The 23,134-nt window shown below is 36.6% G+C and overlaps 1 protein-coding gene and 1 pseudogene across 1 annotated transcript in view; one reads left to right on the forward strand and one right to left on the reverse strand.

The window, feature by feature from the left end:
- CATSPERE (catsper channel auxiliary subunit epsilon) overlaps window positions 1-23,134 on the reverse strand; it is a 147,748-nt gene that overhangs the window by 65,379 nt on the left and 59,235 nt on the right. The window contains exons 8-9 of the mRNA XM_045983515.1: window positions 9,088-9,194; window positions 3,045-3,548 (exon numbers count right to left, since the gene is read on the reverse strand). Coding sequence (XP_045839471.1) covers window positions 3,045-3,548; window positions 9,088-9,194 — 611 coding nt within the window. The remainder of the gene's footprint in view (window positions 1-3,044; window positions 3,549-9,087; window positions 9,195-23,134) is intronic.
- On the forward strand, window positions 15,205-16,348 carry LOC123928201 (annotated as a pseudogene).

Below are 23,134 nucleotides of genomic sequence, written 5' to 3' on the forward strand. Positions count from 1 at the left end.
TCAATGACATGAATGCTAGACCTTTTGGTATCATCCCACATGTCTCTAAAACTTGGTTTGATTTTTTCTGAGATCTATTTATTTCTTTAAGAGAGAGAGAGAGAACGGGAGAGGGAGAGAGAGAGTCTCAAGCAGGTGCCATGCTGAGCACAGAGCCTGACATGGGGCCCGATCTCATGACCCTGAGATCAGACCTGAGCTGAAACCAAGAGCTGGACGCTTGACAAACTGTACCCCCCAGGTGCCCCAGACTTGGTTCGGTTTTGACAGGTTTTTTTTTTCTATTGTTTAGATTGGAAAATTTCTATTGAAATTTTAACACTTCAGTTTTATCAACTATTTCCGATGTCATGTCATCTCCATTTTGCTATTGATGACATCTAATAAGTTTTCAATGCAGTTATTCTATTTATATTCTAAAATATCTGGTTTGGGTTCTTTAAAATAGTTTCAAACATTCTTGTTCTTCAGGATTATTTCATTGAATGTGTATAATTTTAGATGGACAATAATTTGATTTCAGTTATTTGAGTATTTTGTTATCTTTCTGGCTTCCACTGGTCCTAATTACTTTATTGCCTTACTTGTAATTTGTCTTTCTTATCTGGATACTTTCAATATCTTGTTAGTCTTTGACTACCATGCAACTTGTGACCATGCAATTTGATTATTTTGTGCTAAGGGGGTTTTATTTTTTACCATATCAATTGGAATTTTTTAGTACTTTTGGACTGAGGATTGATATCTTTCTTGAAGTCTGAAAAATTCTCAGTTCTTTCCCATCTCTCTAGTCTTTCATTTTGGAATGCTGATTAGATGTATGTTGGATCTTTTCTTTTCCATTCTCTTTTCTCTCATTCTTTTTTTTCTTGTTTTCTATTTCTTTTTCTCTCAATCTTTTATTTTGTTTAATTTCTTCTCATCTAATTTTCAATTTAAGTTGTCCATTGAATTTTAATTTCAATTTCATTATTTTACCTAAGCTTATTACATGAAATGTAATGTTTTAACATTTATTTTTATATATTAAAACCTTTAAAATACAGTCCACATACAGAAAGTGGACTGGATAGAAAAATACACAGCTGGAAGATTTGTGACAAAGCACACGGTTTTGTAGTGACTGTGGAGATTTAGAAATGGAGTATTATCAGAACTCCCAAATGTCCCCCATGCTCTCTCCCCCATGCTCTCTCCCCATATGGAGATAACCACTACCCTACATTTTATAGTAATGGCTTGCTTGCTTTTGGTTTTACTAACTGCCTGGCCATTTGGTAGATTCCTTTTTCCCTATGTTTTCCATTTATTTAAATCTATTAAAGATATTTTGTATTTTGCCTACTCCAATACCCGATGGCCTTGTAGGAACGATTCTTCTCTTTACTGTTTCTGCCAGCTCTCACAGCATCTGTTTCTTTGTGTGTTTTGTCGTTTTTTTTTACTGTGAGCTCAATTTCGTCAGAATATTATCTGTGGGAAATTTTCAAAGCCTGACTTGAGGGTTTATTTCTCCAGAAAGGATGGTGTTTAATTCTGCTTGGTGATAGCCTTAATGTTTTTTAAACCACACAGGTCCTGGGAATCTGGGCCCCCGAGTCCATGTGGGTTGATTTCTCATCACAGATTCTGAAGACAGACTTTTCTCTCGTTCTAAGAGTTAATGCTGGGATAGATTTAATTATGTTGGGAAAGTTTTTGAAGGTTCTTGTTTTATGGAAAAATGATTATCAGATGCCCTACCTTGCTCAGGCCCAAGGCCTTGTGTCCCAAGTACCAGACGTCTAAGTATTTAAGATCAGCACATGAGCTTATGGCAGCTGAGATCTGGGAATTGGCTTATGCCTCTGGATTAGCGATCTCGGACTACCCCATTCCTCTCAGGATTTCTCCTATTTCCATACAGGTATAGCTATTTGCTTTTAAAAAAGTTTAAAATGTTTACATAACATTTTAAGTGTTTTGTAGTGGAATAAACTTTAGGATATCTTATTCCCTATATTGTCAAAGAGAGGAGTTAATTCATTTTTTGAGAGTACAAGACACTTTGGGGAAACTAATTTTTTGGACCTTTTGCCCATGTCAAGGTTAAACAAAACTCTCATAATATGGCTAAATGACTGCATAATAATATATAAGATTTATTTTATTTCTTTATAGAGATAGTGTATCTCTATAAAGAGGCCTCTGAAAAGTTAGGTTAGGAAGATGGACTTATTTGCAACCATTAATAAAATAACTCTGCAAGAAAGCTGTATAGTTCCATAGTCCGTAGTCTCTCATGGTTCACCTCCCCTTCCTATGGACTCTGAAAAACAACCTGAGGGTTTTGAAGGGGCAGGGGGTGGGAGGTTGGGGGAGCCAGGTGGTGTGTACTAAGGAGGGCACATATTGCATGGAGCACTGGGTGTGGTGCAAAAACAATGAATACTGTTACACTGAAAAGAAATAAAAAAAAAAATTCTTAAAATCCTACAAGGAAACATAGGAAATTATGACCTTCATAGTGTGTTTGATTTGGATAAAGTTTTTCAAAATAGGATGTCTAAAGCACAAACTATACAAGAAAAAATGGGTAAATTTGACCTCACCAAAATGAAAAAAAAGTTTTTTTGGTAAAAAAAAAAAATTAATGCAACCATCTGTGCCACTGGGATATAATACTCATTTCAGGATGTGCGTGGGTGAGCTCTGCTATGTACTGGCAGCATCGATAGGGGGCTAGTTCTACTCAAGCCAGTGCTGCTCCATAGTCTACATCGACGTTACAAGAATCAAAATTGTTTCTGGTAGAAGTTTCAAATGATTTGAGCCCGATGGGAGGTGGAGACTGATAATTAGAAATCAATATAATATACCTAGGACAATATCACTATAAAGCTGGTATCAAAAGACTATCTTAGGAGTTAAAGCAAGTTAATATAAATAAATGTCAAATTTGCCACCAATAAAAAAAAAAGCTGTATAGTGTAGTCTCATTTTTCACTTAATTAAATAATATAGTAAATAAGTCTAAATGTGTGAGTGTAATATATATATATAATCTTTTACTAACCTTTAATAAATAGTTGATCCAACACCATTTTCTTGTGGTAATACCAATAATTCCACTATCAGGAAGATTTTCACTTACTCCCAGCCTTTTGAACTCAGTAAAATTTCTTATGTAAAGAACGCCATTTATTAGAAAAAATATTCCATCCGGTGATAGGCTCACATCAGATACATTGTGTCTTTCATCTTCAGTCAAAATGTTTGGAGGCACTCTGACTCTGGTCCAGCTGTGGAATGAATCATTTGTTTCAAAGGTCTCCATATCAGCAACCACAACAACAAATGAAGGAACACAAGCAGTCCAGGTTGCCATTAACTGACTACCACGTGGTGAAGAGATTGGTAAAAATCCAGGAACCTCAGATATTGTCCTCAAAGGAAAGGCCAGCACAAAAAGAAAATCTGCAGTAAAGCAATCTTGAAAAGCCACTTGATTTCCTTTAATCTCCTTTACCATATCATCTAATGTCATTGGCACCAAAATACGCCAGGTCCTAAGAAGAAAAAAATAGAAAATAGAAAAATAAAATGACCTCTCTCTCTCTTCTCTCATCTAACTTGTACGTTGTTCCCATTTATCATTTAAAAAAAATTTTTTTTTTTACTTTTATCAACATATATCTGGGTTAAACAAATCAAATAGCACTAAAATGCTATCTTTGCCCCATTTCTCCTCATTTATCACTCTTGTTCCCAAAGGAAAACAGTCTTGACTCTTACAGCTCTTTCATCTGAAATGTGTCTTCAAATTCTCAAATATTCTTGTGCTTCTCTCAATATATGACTTTACACAGTATCTATTGGCTTCTTACATGCCAGAGGAAGATATATTTCTCATGAAACGTAACTACTTACACGACTTCTCCCACTATCACAGTGTTTAGCTTAATCTGTATTATGTTCCATTGTTTTACTGTGTAAATATCGTTTACTACTATGCCAGTTATTTTACTATAATTACATTTCATATACACATATATATTCATGAGGTAATAATTCTCCCAGAGGTAGTAATTATTTCCTTTTGAGAATTTGTTGTTTCCTAAGTATTCCAACAGGTAATGTGGTGTTCCACAGTATTTTCCATGTGGTAAATGTGGAGATAATCTAGTACTTGCTTCACTTCATTACTCTTTGGGCTGAAGCCACCATTTACTGGATCCTGTGCTTTGTTCTTGTTTTGCTAAAGCATGTTCTTTAGTACCTCTCTGTGAAAGTATAGATGAACATAAAATTTTGAGACTCTGAATATCTGAAAATATTTTACACACCTGCTGGATAAATTCTAGGCAGAGACTTCAGAAATCTGAGGGCATTTTCTCCAGTCTTTTTGTATTAAAGTTTCCTAATGAAAAATCAGATGATACATTGATTCTTGTTATTATTTAGTGGGTTGCCTTTCTATAAGTTTTTAGGATCTTCCCCTTTACTCTTGGTCTTCTAAAATTTGACAGGGCTGGGTCTATCTATTGAGTGGACATATAGAGGAATTTGTGAAAATAAGAATTCTCCTATGTATCTCAGAAGTTATGAAAAATTCCAAGGAGAGTTTCTCATCAGGGCCATCCAGGAGACATCAGGCTACTGATGTTCAGTAAATGTCTCTTGCGTTTCCTCTTTCCTCACTGTGTACATACTTGGGTGATGGCATTCTGCCCACTCAGAATGTGGTCCTGGCAGGCTGGGGGATCCGGGTTAGGCAGCTGTAGGGTTATTACCAAACCTCTGTGCCCTAAACCATGCCACCATGAAATGCGATGCAATTACGGCTTTTTGGAAGCCACACTACTGACTCTAAAACAACGGTTTCGAGTACAGTTTCTGCAATCATCAGTACCTTTTTTACATTGTCCATATGTGCAGTCACCGTATAATGAAGTATTGGTGACTCTTCTGTTGGACGGAGAACTGTTTATCTACAAGGCCTAGAGAGGAGCCAACACTTAAGGCCTGGTCAGAACATACTGAGCATTTCAATTTTCCATGTCTATCATTTCGTTTTCAAGTGTTTGATGTTTTTCATTGTGATTATACACTTTTCAAAATCTTTTCTTACTTCTTTCCCATTTTATAACACGTTAGTTTTCTTTTATGTATACAATATCTTCTATTTCTGTGAAGATGTTATTTATGCTTTTTTGGATCTTTTCTTTTGCTTCCTGCTATCTTTTGTTTCCTCTGAGTTCCATTGTTCTCTTTATTGATTTAAGTGTCTGATGTTCATGTTAGAAGCTTTCTGCAATTCTCTGGTAGTCTTTGGTTCTCCTTTAATATATATGAAAGAAGTTGTAACAAGTTCTGGGTCAGTTCTTAGGAATACTTCTCACTCCTCTAGTGCTCCATTGTGCTTCTCCCCTTCTGACTCCAGATTTAAGTTATTTTAAGTAGGTCTGATCATGTTAATTCAAAGAAAAATCCTCTTCTATCTTGCCAAGAGGATATATGCTAGGTTTCCATATTCAGGGAGCAGAGCTGGAGGAAAGGATTGAAGGCACCCTGGAGGGTTCCCATCCCTTTAGAATTCCCTCCGCAAGCTCTTCATTAACACAATTTCATGCTCTGCTATGTCAGACACCACTTCTCTCTCTGCTTTCTACTTTCTGTTCTTGCTTCCCTTCCCATCGTTTCTCCTTGTAGGATTGCAACTATCTTAGTGAGACAAAGGGAGAGAATAGAAATTAAATAAGGCATTTAATCTGTCACGTTTTAATTTATCTCCTTTAAACTGAATTTCATTTAGTCATGTTCTGCTTAGAAACATCAGTGGCCCCTTAATTATATCCCGGAAAAAAAAAATTCAAGCTATTCCAAATGATTTTCAGGGAATTTCCATATTTTTTCCTATTTAATTTCACTTGCCACATTGTATTTCAGGTGTGTTCTTCCTGTTTGCCTACCAGGACTGTTTGTGTTCTTCCTCTCTCTTGGAGTGCCTGTTCTCTCTTCCCTGTCTTTATGTTCCATTGTCTTTTTTTGTTTGTTCCATTGTCTTTTAAGTTCTGCCCAGAACCATCTCTTCTATTTTGCTTTCTTGTTTTACCACAAAGTGTATCTTTTATAAGGATAAACTTTTCTAAACCCAGATTAGTCAATCATGTGGATGGTATTCTATGGCATGCAAGGCAATATTTAAAGAAAATGAACCCCTGATATTCTCTATATATGCATGTTTTCTTTGTGTTTCTTTTAAAATACTGTTTATTCAATAATTTTATTATTAATGTATCATATATGCAAAAGGTTAAAGAATAATACAAAGATGAACTTCTGTGTACTAATCACCTAGATCAAGAATCAAAATGTTACCAATATCTTAGAAATGTCATATGCCTCTCCTTTCCCCATCCCCACTTGCTTACACATAATCACTGGCCTGATTTTGTGTTTGCATTTGTGTTTACATTGCTGTGCTTTTTAAAAACTATTTTTGCCACAAATATCTTTTTAAGCAATATGGAACTGCAAGGAGAAATAGAAAAACCCACTAGTACAGTTAGAGATTCAAAACTCCTCTTTCAGTAATTGACAGATCCAGCAGGCAGAAAGTCAGTAAGGACATAATTGAACTGAACAGCACCATCAATGAAGGGTATCCAATTGACATTTAAAGAATATCTCATCCAACAACCGCAGAATACACATTCTTCTCAAGTTCATATGGAACATTGACCAAGACACACCATATCCTGGGTCAGAAAACACATCTTAAGAAATTTTAAAAAGTAGAGAGTATACCAAGTATACTCTCAAAATACAATGTAATTAACAGAAATCAATAACAGGAAGATAGCTGGAAAAATCCCCAAAGATTTGGAACCTTCAAGGAAGAAATCTCAACTGAAATTTGAAAATATTTTTAACGAAAGGAAAATGAAAAATGTTTTGAACAAATGAAAAAAATACAGCTTGCTAAAATTTGAGGGCTGCATTGAAAGCAAGGCTTGGAGGGAAATATATGGCATTAAATGCATATATTAGAAAAGAAGAAAGATCTAAAATCAATGCTCTAAGCTTTCACCTTAGAAAACTAGAGAACAAAAGCAATACAAACCTAAAGGAAATGGAAGGATGGAAGGAAAAAATGGCAGCAGAAATGAGTAAATTGAAAACAGAAGAACAACAGAGAAAGATGCCCTAATACCCAAACCAGATAAAGACATTATGGGTAAAGTCACAGACCTTTTAACTCATCAATGTGTAAAAAGAGTTATATACCACAGCCAAATGGTATATTCATGAAGTAAAAATGGACAGAATGAAGGGAGAAATAGACAATTCAACAATAATAGTTGGAGACTTTGATATACCACTTTCCGTAATGGGGGAGAACAACTAGCCAAAGAGCGACAAAGAGACAGAACACATAAACAACACTCTCTACCAACTAGACCTAACAGACACCTACAGGACACTCCACCCAACAACAGCGGACTTAACATTCTTCACAAGTGGGCAGGGAAAATCCCCCCAGACAGACTGTATGTTAGGCCATAAGACAAACCTTCAATGCATATAAGAGAATTGAAATAGCACAGATATTTTCTCTGACAACAAAGAAATGAAATGAGATACCATATGACTCAAAATTTCAATCCTAGGTACACACCCAGAAGAAATAAAAACATGTCTACACAAAAACTTTTAAATAAATGTTTACAGCAGCACTATTCATAATAGCCTGAAAGTGGACAAAACCAAACGTCCATCAGCTGAAGAACGAAATTTTTTAGAAGTCGGCATATCCATGCAATGGAATATTATTTGGCAATTTTTATTCCTTTTTAGGAACGGAATACTGATACATGCTGTAACATGGATGAACCCTGAAAACATGCTAACTGAAAGAAGCCTGTCGCAAAAGACCATACATTGTATGATTCTCTTAATATGAAATATCCAGAATTGACAAATCCATCGAGACACAAAATAGATTAGGGAGGAGGCGAGAACAGGGTTTCTTTCTGAGTTGATAAAGATGTTGTAGAATTAAACAAGGGTGATAGTTCCACAACTATGTCAATATACTAAAAGCCATCGAATCGTACACTTTAAAAGGATGAATCAAACGAAGTTTCATATAGTTAATAATAGAGAAGAAACAAATGGTGCCTGTACCCTTCCTACCGGCCCGCTCAATCAGACAAGCCTTTAGTTGGTTTTTATAACGACGGTTTCTCCTACCTCCCTATCTCCCAAAGTTTCACAGAGTCAGAAAGAATTTCAGTTTAAAACATCTTCTCTCTCTGAATGTCACCCTTTACTTTGCATCTCCTGAAATGTGTCTGCTTTCTCAGGTCTCTGTTTGAAAGCTCTCGTCTATCCTGCCTCTCTGTTCGGAGCGCTCCCCCCATTGGCTCACTTTTCTTTCTTTTCCATAATGCAGATGTCGGCTCTTTAGGGAAGTCCAGCTTGATTCCCTTTCACCCAAGCCTCGATTAGCGCACCCTCTCTTCCATTTTACCTGGGTTCACCTCTATTTGTTTACTGTCTACCTAAGTCCCAACTACAGGAAGACCACTGAGGGCAGAAATGGTGTTTTGTAGATATACGCCCCTTGCCCTGTGCCTAGTTGTAATAGATTAAGAAAGGCTGGCTAAACACCATAATCACTTACTGAATGAACAGATTTTACTTTCAGGTGGGATTTGTGGTGTTGTGTGTGCGCTGGTGGTGGTGGCGATTGTGGCGTCAGTTACACCACTGGGGTTCACTTTTTTGGAACCGGCAGGAAGCATTTGGAGATAGTGCTGGGATTTGGTGACATCCTGAATGAGGCCCTGGGACTGAAGTTTAGCAATTAATACCAGTTGTAAAATGATACTCCAGAAGTGTGACGGGCAGTTTCTAAGTTGGTAACTAGTTCTGATTATTTCAATTTTGGGGGTACATCGTGACAGAAGCTACTTGGAAATTACATATATTACATGAAATTCCACTAAGGTTTTAGAGTAAATTTCTTTTACTTTAAATTTGATAGTTATTTTACTAAATTGAAAAAATAAAATTTATGTGTGAAATTTTAAAATTAAATACCCATTCTCCATTTTGTCATGTGGCAAATAAATTTTTCTCTTCAGAGATGTGTATATGACAGGCTTCTGTCCCAAAGTGGCCAACTGCTTGGTAAGCACTATAGAATTCTGTAAAAAAAAAAAATCCTCTTTTCACTTTTCATAGACAAAATTATTCTGAAATTAAGTCATGATATATTGACTTTGACATGTTAGCTAAGACATTATTTATATTTATACATTTACCAGATTTTCAAGAGTCAGGGTTTTTATGTTGGTTTGTTTGTTTTTTTACCATATAGTTTCCTCCCCATTGAACTTTAGGAAACACAAAGAAGTTGTAATACCATTTCCAACATGTTGAAAAAACTATACATAATCAGATTCCCGAATAAATTGAGATTATGGGGACCTTGAAATAAATGCTCTCATGTTTTAATTTCAATGAACTGTGTAATGGAGTTTCTAAAACTAATCTGTTAGAATTGTTTCTATATGAATCTGACTTCAAAACAACATATTCTTTTAAAAAAAGATTTTATTGGGGTGCCTGGGTGGCTCAGTGGGTTAAAGCCTCTGCCTTCGGCTCAGGTCATGATCCCAGAGTCCAGGAATTGAGCCCCACATCAGGCTCTCTGCTCGGCGGGGAGCCTGCTTCCCCCCCACTCTCTCTGCCTGCCTCTCTGCAAACTTGTGATCTCTGTCTGGTAAATAAATAAAATCTTTAAAAAAAAAAAAGATTTTATTTGAGAGAAAAAAAACACAAGCAGGGGGGAGGGGCAGAGGGAGAGGGAGAGGGAGAGGGAGAAGCAGACTCCGCACTGAGTACAGCCCTATTTGGACCCTACTCAGACCCCAGGCAGGGAATCATGTCAGGGTCCACATGGGGCTCCATCCCAGGACTCTGAGATCATGACCTGAACTGAAGTAAGACACTTAATTGACAGCCACCCAGTCACCCCCAATGTAATCTTTCAAGGTAGGTTTCAAATGACATCTGGAGGCTTTAACAGAAATTCTCTTTGTCTAACAATAGATCTGACAAGCCTCCTCTTTTTCTAATGAGATTTAAGGAGTAGTTGAACTGACTGGAATTTTTCCCAACAGGTATTTTTGGGATAGAGGCAATGGTATCATTATAGGGAATCCCTAGAATAAAAACTCAGATAATGAGGGTCAGTCTAAAATTCCACAGCTTCTGGGGCACCTGGTGGGCTCAGCTGGTGAAGACTCTGACTCTTGGTTTCGGTTCAGGTCCTGGCCTCATGGTCTTGAGATCCAGTCCACTTCCAGCTCCATGATCAGTGTGGAGTTTGTTAGAGATTCCCTCTCTCCTGCCTCTGTCCCTCCCCCTGCTCACACACACTCTCTCTCTCAAAATAAATAAAACTCTTTAATAAAAAACAAATAAAGTAAAATTCCATGGCTTCCTTCTGCCCTAATCCTCCAATAATGCTCCAGTTAGTTTCCTAAAAAAATGTCAACCATCAACAAAGGGGCCTTTGAGATCGCTATGATGAATGTCAGTTAGAGGGCATTCATTGGGACCATCAGGTTATCTAATAGGATTTAACCTAATTTTGAGAGTGACTGTGGTCAGGTAAGGCCTCCCTGAAGAATACACATTTATTGATTTTGATAGAGAAGCATAGATTTGTCTGGTATATAATAAATAATGGATATTTAAAATTTTATTTCTAAAAATATTATTCAGTATTCAAAATTTTATTTTAATTTTTTTCACTATTCAGAATTTTAAATACAACTGTCTTTCATATAACTGCAAAGGAAAGGAATAAATGTAGCATAGAATAAGACAGGAATAAAACATAATAAGTGACACATGCCAAAAATACAATAGAAAAAAGGATAGTTTAAGAAAATTTAAGATAATCACTCAAACAAGCTTAAAAACATGTTTTATGGATAAAAAAATGTTTTATCTATAAAACATGTTTTTAAACATGTTTAAATATATAATATATATTATATAAAATACATATATAAATATGGCAAAAATTAACACATAGAAATTATAAAAATAAAAACCCTATTAGTATATTTCTTAGAATTTACCAAGTGTAGGCATCTGTTATGTATCCATAGAACTAGCAGTCTATATAAATGTCATTTTTAATGATACTATGATAGTCCATTGTGTGAATTATCATCATTGATTGAACACTCCCCTACTGGACATTGAGGTAATTTTTTATTTTTTCACTATTATGAATATTACTGCCATAAATATAATCAGCTGTACAGTCTTTTCCACAGTAAGGACTATTTCTTTGTGGCACTACTGCCTCGAGGCTGCCTTGTAAACCTGGATTAAAGAAGAAAAAAAATCTCACCACCCAGAAGAGAGTATAGTTCACACAATACAGCTATGAGAAGAACATTCCAGACAGAATGAACAACAGTTACAAAGGGTCTGTGGGAGGAGAGGAATTATTATGGTTGAGGACTTGAAAGAAAGATAATGGCTAGAATGTAGTAAGAGCGAAATAGTACAGGAAAAGGTTAGATAAAAGACAGGCAGGAACCACATCATGCTAAGTATTGTCGGTCCTGGAAAATAGTTTGGATTTTATTCTTAGTACAATGAGCAAATGTTAAAAGACATTTTAAAATAGAATGATAACTACTTTTTAAAAAATAGTTTGACTCACAAGAAGTGAGTCAGCTTTCCCCAATGACAATAGCTTATATAATCTTAGTGCATGTCAAAACCCAGGAATTTGAGATAAAACACTGTTAACTCACTTATGAATCTTACTAAGATTTCATCATTCTTTTTACAAAGTGCTTCCTTTTTTGGTATAGTTATGTGAAATTTTATCATATGTCTAGATTTATGTAACCATCACCACAATATAGAGCTGTTATAGAATACAAATTATGAAACCATTCTGTCACAAATAAGAAACTCCCTCCTGTTAACTCTTAAGAGTCACAACTGCCTGCTAACTCGAACTTCTGGTAACCACTTATCTGTTTTCAATTAGTACAGTTTTGTCACCTCTAAAATCTTCTATAAATGGAATCATACAGAATGCAACACTTAAAATTGACTTTTCGACTTAGCATCCATCCAAGTTTTTGGGTGTATCAACAGTGCGTTCTTTAAACATAAAAGGTAAAACTATAAAATCTCTGGAAGAAAACAGTCAGAAATCTTCATGACATTGGATCTGGCATCAATTATTTTTAGAAAAGATTTATTTATTTATTTATTTGACAGAGAGAAAGAGAGTATAAGAGTGGCAGGCAGAGGGAGAAGCAGGCTTCCCACTGAGCAAGGAGCCTGTTGCAGGACTCAATCCCAGGACCCTGTGATCATGACCTGAGGCAAAGGCAGACTCTTAACTGACTGAGACACCCAGGTGCCCTGGCATTGATTTTTGGGGGGTATGACTCCAAAGGCATAGGCAACTAAAGGAAAAATAGATAAATGAGACCTCATCAAAATATAAAGCTTTTGTGTATCAAAAGACACTATCTAAAGAATAAAATGGCAACTCACAGAATGGAAGAAATATTTGCAAATCACATATAATACAGGGGATTAATATAGAAAATATATAAGGAACTTCTAAAACTCAACAACAACAAAAGCCAATTAAAAAATAGGCAAAGGACCTAAATAGCATTTATCTAGAGAAGATTATACAAATAGCAAATAAGCACATGAAAAGATATTCGATGCCACTAATCATTAGGGAAATGAATATCAAAAGCATGGTGAGATACAACTTCACATCCATTAGGATGACTATTATTAAAAATAAAGGTTTTATTGATAAATTTTGTCAAGAATCTAATGAAGAATTAATGCCTATCCTTCTCAAACTCTTCTGAAAATTCAAAGAGAACAAAATGCTCCCAAACTCATTTTACAAGGCCAGCATTGCCCTGATACCAAAGCCAGAAAAGGACACCACTAGAAGACAAATTACGGTCCAGTATTTCTGATGAATACAGGTGCAAAAATTCTCAACTACAAACCAGCCAACCAATTCAATAGCACTTATAAAGATCATACACGGTATTCAAGTGGGATTTTTCCAAAGAAGACATAAAAATGGCCGATGGGTACTTGAAAAGATGCTCAACATCACCAGTTATTAGGATAATGCAAATCAAACCCACAATGAGATGGGTTTGGTGATTAGGATAGCCTTAATCAAAGACAAGAGATAACAAATGCTGACCTGGATACGGAAGAAAGGGAACCCGTGTACATGGTGCAAATGGTACAGATACTATGGAAAACAGTATGGAGGGTTATAAAAACAAACAAGCAAAAACAGGATGACCATATGATTTAGCAATTTCACCTCTGAGAGGATATTCAAAGGAAATGAAAACACTAACCCAAAAGATATCTGCACCTCTGTATTCGTAGCAGCATTATTTATAATAGCAACACATGGAAACAACCTGTGCCCAGTGACAGAAGAACAGGTAGAGAAGTTGTGATATACTCTATATATACAGTGGAACATTATTCAGCCATAAAATAAACCCCAAGGAAATCCTGCCATTTGTGACAACATGAGGCAATTATGTTGAGTGAAAGAAGTCAGAGAAAGACAAATACTGGATGATCTCAATTATATGGGGAACTTAAAAAAAAAAACAATAAATTTATGGAAAAAGGGATCAGATTTATGATTACCAGAGGCAGGCAGCTGGGGAAGGAGAATTGGAAGAAGGTGGGGAAAGGCACAAACTTTATTTATAAGATAAATAAGAACTAGGGATGTGGTATACAGCATGGTGACTACCATTAACACTGTTGTATGGTATATAGGAAAGTTGTTAAGAGATTAATTCTTAAGAATTCTCATCACAAGAAGAAACTCACCCATCCATCCATCCATCCTTCCTTCCTTCCTCTGCTTTTTCTTTTTATTGTATCTATATGAGATAATGGATGTTAACTCAATGTATTATGGAAATGACTTCACAATATATATATAAATCGAGCCTTAAACTAACATAGTATGTCAATTTTATCTCAGTTAAACTGGAAAAAATTAAAAGTGAAATTAACTAAAGAGGAGTGACATCAATAAGATGGCAGATGAGGACGTTCTCTCACAAAAACAATTTAACCGCTCTCCATGGGCAAAAATAGTTTTGGGAGAGCTCCAGAGCTCCAGCTTCAGCAACCCAGTGGAGCACAAAAACTGAAGATGCTCCACAGAAAAGCACAGGAGGCACTTAATCTCCATTACTCTAACCATCAGTCCAGCACAGTTCAATGCCAAGAGGAATTCTGCTGGCTACAACTTCCCATGGGGGAGAAGGAGAGCAGGGAGGCCCCAGCAGTCCTCAAAACCACCATGGACCTCCACAGCCTTCTCTACTGAGGACCCCCACAGTCTTCACCAATGTGGACCCCAGCATATGAAAGCATAAACCTCACTGGTATAGAAAACTATATAGACAAATGCAGAACAAGGTAAAATTGTAATGGTGATGCATAAATTATTTTTAAAGCTAATCTCTTAGATAAAAAAGAAAAATTGTTAATGGATATACAACACAAGAAGAAGTAAAGAAGTCTCTGACTATAAGAACACAAATAGTAAAAATGTAGTTTTTATATGTAATTGAAGTTCTATCAATTTAAAATAGACTCTTTAACTACAAGATAATTTATGCAAGCCTCAAGGTAATCACAAAGAAAAAACCTATAGTAGAGATACAAAAGATAAAAAGAATCATGGCAAAGCACTGCAATCCCCATCCCCTCCAATCAAATAGCAAAGGAAGACATCAATAGGGAAAGAGAGGAACAAAGCAGCTGCAAATTAGACAGAAAACAATTAACAAATGGTAATATTAAGTCCTCACCTATCAACAATTTCTTAAATGTAAATGGATTAAATTCCCCAATCAAAAGGTATATAGTGTCTGAATGGATAAAAACAACAACAAACCAAGATCCAGGAATATGTGGTCCACAAGGGATTCACTTTAGATTGAAAGACACACATAGGCTGAAAGTGAAGTGATGCAGAGGGGCTGGATGGGCAAGTTGGGAATGATGGCTCTAACGCTGCCAGGCAGCACCTTCTCCTCCTCACCCAGGTGCCAGCAGTAATCAAAAGAGCAGCTGTGGCCCCTAATGAAACTGCTCTTGGGCTGGTTGTGCCTGCTTGCAACCATATGGCTAGCACAGAGGATGTGGACTCTGTGGGATTCAACCACCCACTCCCTGTAAGTGAACATGACAAGGGTACCAGGGTGGCAGCAGGTGGCAGGAAGGGGACCCACCAGTAGGATGTGTACAGTGGAGAAAAGTTGTGCTGATCATTCCAGGCTGTCTTTTTTCAGAGTTACCTTGATCAGGGAACCCAGATTTTAAACAACAGAGTTGAGAAATCGGGCTGGGTATTTATTCAATTATATCACTCTTTTGTGTCATCTGTTTTTAACCTGTTTATGTCTAGAACATCTATCAGTGGGTTGCTACTGGGCTGCTAGGAAGAGGCTCAATGTTTGTGTTTTCACCAGATCAGTTTCAGAGAGTGCTAAACACTAATCCAGACTGGAAAATCCACAGACTTCTTGATTTCAGTGCTGGATATGGAGAGGTCATAAAAATCATGAGCCCTCATTATGAAGAAATGTATGCCACTGAACTGTCTGAAAGTATGATATGGCAGCTTCAGAAGAAGGACTACAGAGTACTTGGAATAAATTAATGGCAGAATAAATGCTTCCAGTATGGTGGCATCAGTTGCTTCAATTTGCTGGACCGATATGATCAGCCTGTGACTTCTTAAAAGATATCAGAAGTGTCTTGGAGCCAACTAGAGGCAGGGTCATCCTTGCCCTGCTTTTACCCTTCCATCATTATGTGGAAAACAGGTGGCAAGTGGGAGAAACCATCAGAAATTTTAGAAATTCAGGGACAGAGTTGGGAAGAACAAATGAGTAGTCTGCCTAAAGTTTTCAGAAAAGCTGGTTTTATTATGGAAGCTTTCACCAGACTTCCGTACTGTGTACCCATTATACATGTAGGTAACATGTATAATGATTACTATATTCTGGATGGGTGCTCTTTTTATTTTCAAACCAGTACAAACACAAAGAGTCCCAAGTCTTCAGGGACTACACCTACAGGGAAAATAAACAACATACTCTTCAACAACCACTGGATCAAGGAAGAAATCAAAAGGGAAGTTTACAAAGATCTCAAGAAAAATGAAAACAAAAACACAAATTATGGTATATTTCAAAAGCAGTACTTAAGAGGGAAGCAATAAATGCCTACATTAAAAAAGAGAAACAGGGCGCCTTGGTAGCTCAGTGGTTAAAGCCTCTGCCTTTGGCTTAGATCATGATCCAGGATTCTGGAATCAGGCCCCACGTTGGGCTCCCTGCTCGGCGGGGAGCCTGCTTCCCTTCCTCTCTCTCTGCCTGCATCTCTGCCTACTCGTGATATGTCAAATAAATAAATAAAATCTTTAAAAAAGAGAGAGAGAAACAATCTCAAATAAACAACCTAACTTTACACCTCAATGAACTAGAAAAAAAAACCAACTAAGCACAAAGTGAGAAGAAGGAAAGAAATAATAAAGATCAGAGCAGAAATAAGCAGAGAACACAAAAACAATAGGGAAAAAATCAATGAAACTAAGAATTAGTGTTTTGAAATATAAACAAGGTGGACAAATCCTAAACTAGACTAAGAAAAAAAAAAAGACTCAAATAAATAAAACCAGAGGGGCCCCTGAATGGCCCAGTGGGTTAAGCCTCTGCCTTCAGCTCAGGTCATGGTCTCAGGGTCCTGGGATCGAGCTTTGCATCAGGCTCTCTGCTCAGTAGGGAGCCTGCTTTCCCTCTCTCTCTGCCTGTCTCTTTGCTTACTTGTGATCGCGCTCTCTGTCAGATAAATAAATAAAATCTTTAAAAAAATAAATAAATAAAACCAGAAATGAAAGAGGAGATATTACAATAGATGCTTCAAAAATAAAAAGAATCATAAAAGACTATTATAAACAACTATGTGCTAACAAATTAGATAAACCAGAAAGGAAGATAAATTCCTAGAAACATACAACTTAGTAACATTGAATCAAGAAGAGAAAGCCTGAACAGGCCAACAACAAATAAAGAGATTGAAGCAATAATCAAATATCTCCCAAAAAAGAAAACCCCAGGAACAGATAGAAGGATTCATGGGTGAATTCTACCCACATTCAAAGAAAAATTAATATGAATCCTTCCTCAATTCTTCCAAAAACTAAAAGAGGGAACACTTCCAAACTCATTTTATGAGGCCAGCCTGATAAAAACTAAAACCGGACAAAGACACCAGAAAGAAAACTACAGGCCAATATCTCTGATAAATATAGATGCAAAACTCCTTAATAAAACATTAGCAAACCAAATTTGACAGAACATTAAAAAGATTACACGCCATGACCACGTGGGATTCATCCACGATTCATGCAAGAAGTTTCAACATATGCAACATATGCAAATAAATCAATGTGATAAACCACATTAATAGGATGAAAGATTAAAACCACATGATCATGTCAATAGATACAGAAGAAACATTTAAAAAAATCAGCATTCATTCATGATAAAAAGTCTCAACAAAATAGGTATAGTAGGAAATTACCTCAACACAATAAATGAAAAATTTAGCTAGCATGAAAATCAATGGGGAAAAACTGAAAGCTTTTCCTCCAAGATCCAGTATAAGGTAAGGATGCCCAATCTCACCACTTTTATTCAACATTGTACTAAAAGTCCTAGCCATAGCAGTTAGACGAGAGAAAGAAGTAAAAGTCATCCAAAGCAGAAATGAAGAAGTAAAATGATCTGTGTTTGCAGATGACATAATCATATATGGAGGACACCCTAAAGAATTAACAACAAAAGACCCTGTTAGAACTAATGAATTAATTTTAGTGAAGTTGCAGAATTTTAAAAAAAAATCAATATTCAATAATCAGTTGTATTTCTATTCACAGTAAACCATGTGAAAAGGAAATAAAGAATATAATCTCATTTACAATAGCAACAACAAAAAAATAAAAAACTTAGGAATCAACCAAAGATGTGAAAGGTTTCTATATTAAAAATTGTAAAAGCACTGGTGAGGAAAATTAAAGAAAACATGGATAAATGTAAAGATATTTCATATTCATGGATTGAAAGAATTAATATTGCCAAAATGTCCTTACTAATCCAAGTGCTTTATAGATGGAATTCATTCTCTATCAAAATCCCAATGCCATTTGACATAATTAGAAAAAACAATCCAAAAATTTGTATAGAACCACAAAAGACCCCAAATAGTAAATGCAATCTTGATCAAAATGAACAAAGCTGGAGGGGACCCCAGACACCAAGGGTGGCTCTGTCTGTTAAGCATCTAACTCTTGGTTTCGGCTCAGGTCATGATCTCAAAGTCTTGAGATCAAGCCCCACATTGGGCTCCTCACTCAGTGGTAAGTCTGCTTCCCCTCTCCATCCCTCTGCCCCTCCCACTGCTCATGTGCTCTCATACTCTCTAAAATAAATAAATAAATCTTTAAAAAAAAAAGAACAAAGCTGGAAGCATGATACTTCCTGATTTCAATATATATTACAGAGCTATAGTAATCAGAACAGTATAGTAATGCCATAAAAATAGATATATAGACCAGGGGAATGAAATAAAGAGCCCAGCAATAAATCCATGCCTTTATGGTCAAATGATTTTTGACAAGAGTGCCAAGAATGTACATAGTGAAAGGGTAATTTGCTCAACAAATGTGTTGGAAAACCTGGATGTCCACATGTGGATGAATAAATTAAATGCTTATCCTGCATCATATTTTTTAAAATCCACTCAAAATAAAGACTTAGACTTAAAACCATAAAACTACTCGAAGAAACATATGGGAAATGCTTCTTGACATCCGTCTGGGCAGTGGCTTCTTTGGATGACATCAAAAACTCAGGCAACAAAGAAATTGAAGAAGACACAAAAAGATGGAAGATGGTTCCATGCTCTTGGATCGGAAGAATAAACATTGTAAAAATGTCTATACTGCCTAGAGCAATCTATACTTTTAATGCCATTCTGATCAAAATTCCAATGGTATTTTTCAAAGAGCTGGAGCAAATAATCCTAAAATTTGTATGGAATCAGAAGAGACCCCGAATTTCTAAGGAAATGTTGAAAAACAAAAACAAAACTGGAGGCATCACGTTACCCGATTTCAAGCTTTACTACAAAGCTGTGATCACCAAGACAGCATGGCACTGGCATAAAAACAGACACATAGACCAGTGGAACAGAGTGGAGAGCCCAGATATGGACCCTCAACTCTATGGTCAAATAATCTTCGACAAAACAGGAAAAAATATACAATGGAAAAAAGACAGTCTCTTCAATAAATGGTGCTGGGAAAACTGGACAGCTATATGTAGAAGAATGAAACTCGACCATTCTCTTACACCGTACACAAAGATAAACTCGAAATGGATAAAAGACCTCAACGTGACACAGGAATCCATCAGAATCCTAGAGGAGAACATAGGCAGTAACCTCTTCGATATCAGCCACAGCAACTTCTTTCAAGATATGTCTCCAAAGGCAAAGGAAACAAAAGCAAAAATGAACTTTTGGGACTTCATCAAGATCAAAAGCTTCTGCACAGCAAAGGAAACAGTCAACAAAACAAAAAGGCAACCCACAGAATGGGAGAAGATATTTGCAAATGACAGTACAGACAAAAGGTTGATATCCAGGATCTATAAAGAACTCCTCAAACTCAACACACACAAAACAGATAATCATATCAAAAAATGGGCAGAAGATATGAACAGACACTTCTCCAATGAGGACATACAAATGGCTATCAGACACTGAAAAAATGCTCATCATCACTAGCCACCAGGGAGATTCAAATTAAAACCTCATTGAGATATCACCTTACACCAGTTAGAATGGCCAAAATTAGCAAGACAGGAAACAACGTGTGTTGGAGAGAATGTGGAGAAAGGGGAACCCTCTTACACTGTTGGTGGGAATGCAAGTTGGTGCAGCCACTCTGGAGAACAGTGTGGAGATTCCTCAAGAAATTAAAAATAGAGCTTCCCTATGACCCTGCAATTGCACTGCTGGGTATTTACCCCAAAGATACAGATGTAGTGAAAAGAAGGGCCATCTGTACCCCAGTGTTTATAGCAGCAATGGCCACGGTCGCCAAACTGTGGAAGAACCTTCAACGGACGAATGGATAAGGAAGATGTGGTACATATACACAATGGAGTATTATGCCTCCATCAGAAAGGATGAATACCCAACTTTTGCAGCAACATGGACGGGACTGGAAGAGATGATGCTGAGTGAAATAAGTCAAGCAGAGAGAGTCAAGTATCATATGGTCTCACTTATTTGTGGAGCGTAACAAAGAACACGGAGGACATGGGAAGATGGAGAGGAGAAGGGAGTTGAGGGAAACTGGAAGGGGAGATGAACCATGAGAGACTATGGACTCTGAAAAACAACCTGAGGGTTTTGAAGGGGCGGGGGGTGGGAGGTTGGGGAACCAGGTGGAGGTTAATAGAGAGGGCACGTATTGCATGGAGCACTGGGTGTGGTGCAAAAACAATGAGTACTGTTATGCTGAAAATAAATAAATTAAAAAAAAAACTCAGGCAACAAAATAAAAGTAGACAAATCAGGTTGCATGAAACTAAAAAGCTTCCACACATCAAGGGAAACAATCAACAGAGTGAAAAGGCAATCTACTAAATGAGAGAATATATTTGTAAGCCAGATTGCTAATAAGAGTTTAATACCCATAACGTATAAGGAGCTCGAACAATTCAAAAGCAAGAAAAAATTAACCCTAATATAAAAACAGGCAAAGAATCTGAATAAACATTTCTCAAAGGAGACATATAAATGGCCCTAACAGGTATATGATAGGCGTTAAACATCACTAATCACCATGGAAATGCAAATCAATCACAAAATCACAATATCACCTCTCACCTGCTAAAATGGCTATCATCAAAAAGTAAAAAGATAAGAAGGGTTGACAGGATGTGTAGAAAAGGAAATCCTTGTGCACTATTGGTGGGAATATAAACGGGTATAGCCATTATGCAAACCAGTATGTATGTTCCTCAAAAAATTAAAAATAGAATTACCATATGATCTGGTAATCCCACTTCCGGGCATGTATCCAGTAGAAATGTAAACAGAATATCAAAGAGATATCTGCCTTCTTATGTTCACTGCACCATTATTACTTTTTAAAAGATTTTTATGTATTTTTTATTTGAGAGAAAGTGAGCAAAAGAGCACAAGCAGGAGGAGGGGCAGAAGGAGAGGGAGAATCAGACTCCCCACTGAGCAAGCAGCCCCATGAGGGACTTGATCCCAAGACCCTGGGATCATGACCTGAGGGGAAGGCAGATGCGTAACGACCGAGCCACGTAGGCACCCTCGCTGCACCATTATTCACAATAGCCAAGATAGAAGCAACCCAAGTGCCCACTGATAGATTCATTAGTTGATAGACACTTGGGCCACTTCTGTACTTTGGCTACTGTAAATAATGCTGCAGTAAAAATAGGAGTGCATGTATCCCTTTGAATTACTGTTTTTGTATTCTTTGAGTAGTGTGATTGCCAGATCCTAGGGTAGTTCTGTTTTTAATTTTTTGAGGACGCTGCCTACTGTCTTCCACAGTGGCTGCACCAGATTGCATTCTCACCAATAGTGCACGAGGGTTTCTTTTTCTCCACAGACGCACAAACACTTGTTTCTTGTGTTGTTGATTTTAGCCGTTCCAACATGTACAAGGTGATATCTCATCGTGGTTTTGATTTGCGTTTCCCTGATGATGAGTGATGTTGAGCATTTTTTCATGTGTCTGAGGGCCATCTGTATGTTTTCTTTGGAGAAATGTCTGTTTATGTCCTCTGCCCATTTTGTTAATTGGATTACTTGGGGTTTTTTGATATTGAGTTTTAAAAGTTCTTTATACATTTTGGATACTAACCCCTTATCAGATATGTTATTTGCAAATATCTTCTCCCATTCAATAGACTGTCTTTTAGTTTTGTTGTTTCCTTTGTTATACATACAATGGAATAATATTTAGCCTTAAAAAGAGGGGAAATTCTGGGGCACCTGGGGGGCTCAGTGGGCTAATGCCTCGGCCTTCGGCTCAGGTCATGATCACAAGGTCCTGGGATTGGGGCCCGCATTGGGCTCTCTGCTCAGTGGGGAGCCTGCTTCCCCCTCTCTTTCTCTGCCTGCCTCTCTGCCTACTGTGATCTCTGTCTGTCAAATAAATAAATAAAATCTTAAAAAAAAAAAGAAGGGAAATTCTGACACATGCTACAACATGGATGAATCTTGGCTCTTTTATGCTAAGTGAATCAGTCGGTCACAAAAAGACAAACACTGTAGGATTCCACTTATATGAGATACTTAGAATTGTCAAATTCTCAGAGACAGAAGCACAACCCTAGGAATGTGCTTAATGCCACTGAACTGTACACTTACTATAGTTATTAAAATGATAAATGTTTATGTTTATTTTATACAATCTTTTCAAAAAGTACCTTCCTTTCGATATCTGAGGGATCCTGGGGTGAGCCTGTCAGACAGTTCTCCAATACGACACTGAAAGAACACGCCTTATTTCTAAGTTTTGGATATTTTTTCTCCATACATATGAGTTTCTGAGAGCTTTCACCTCTGAAGCTAAAGGACACTAAGAAAAGTATTTAAGATCGCAATTAATATAAATAGTACATACATGTAAATTGAAGCATTTAAATACATATTTAATTAGATTTAATTTTTTTATTTATAAATATAAATTTATATTAATTTTTAAAATTTTATACAATTAAGTACATATTTAATACTTAGTTACATAAAATTAAATGCTATCTAATACTAAGTTATATACTTAATTATAGTTAGAAAATCTTATTAGCTATCTCTTAAAATTCAGAAGACACCAAACAAAATATTTTCATTAAAAAAGTTTAAAATCTGTGTTTACTATTAGAGTGATTTT

This window comes from Meles meles, chromosome 17, assembly GCF_922984935.1.
Source record: "Meles meles chromosome 17, mMelMel3.1 paternal haplotype, whole genome shotgun sequence".
Classification (NCBI taxonomy): Eukaryota; Metazoa; Chordata; class Mammalia; order Carnivora; family Mustelidae; genus Meles; species Meles meles.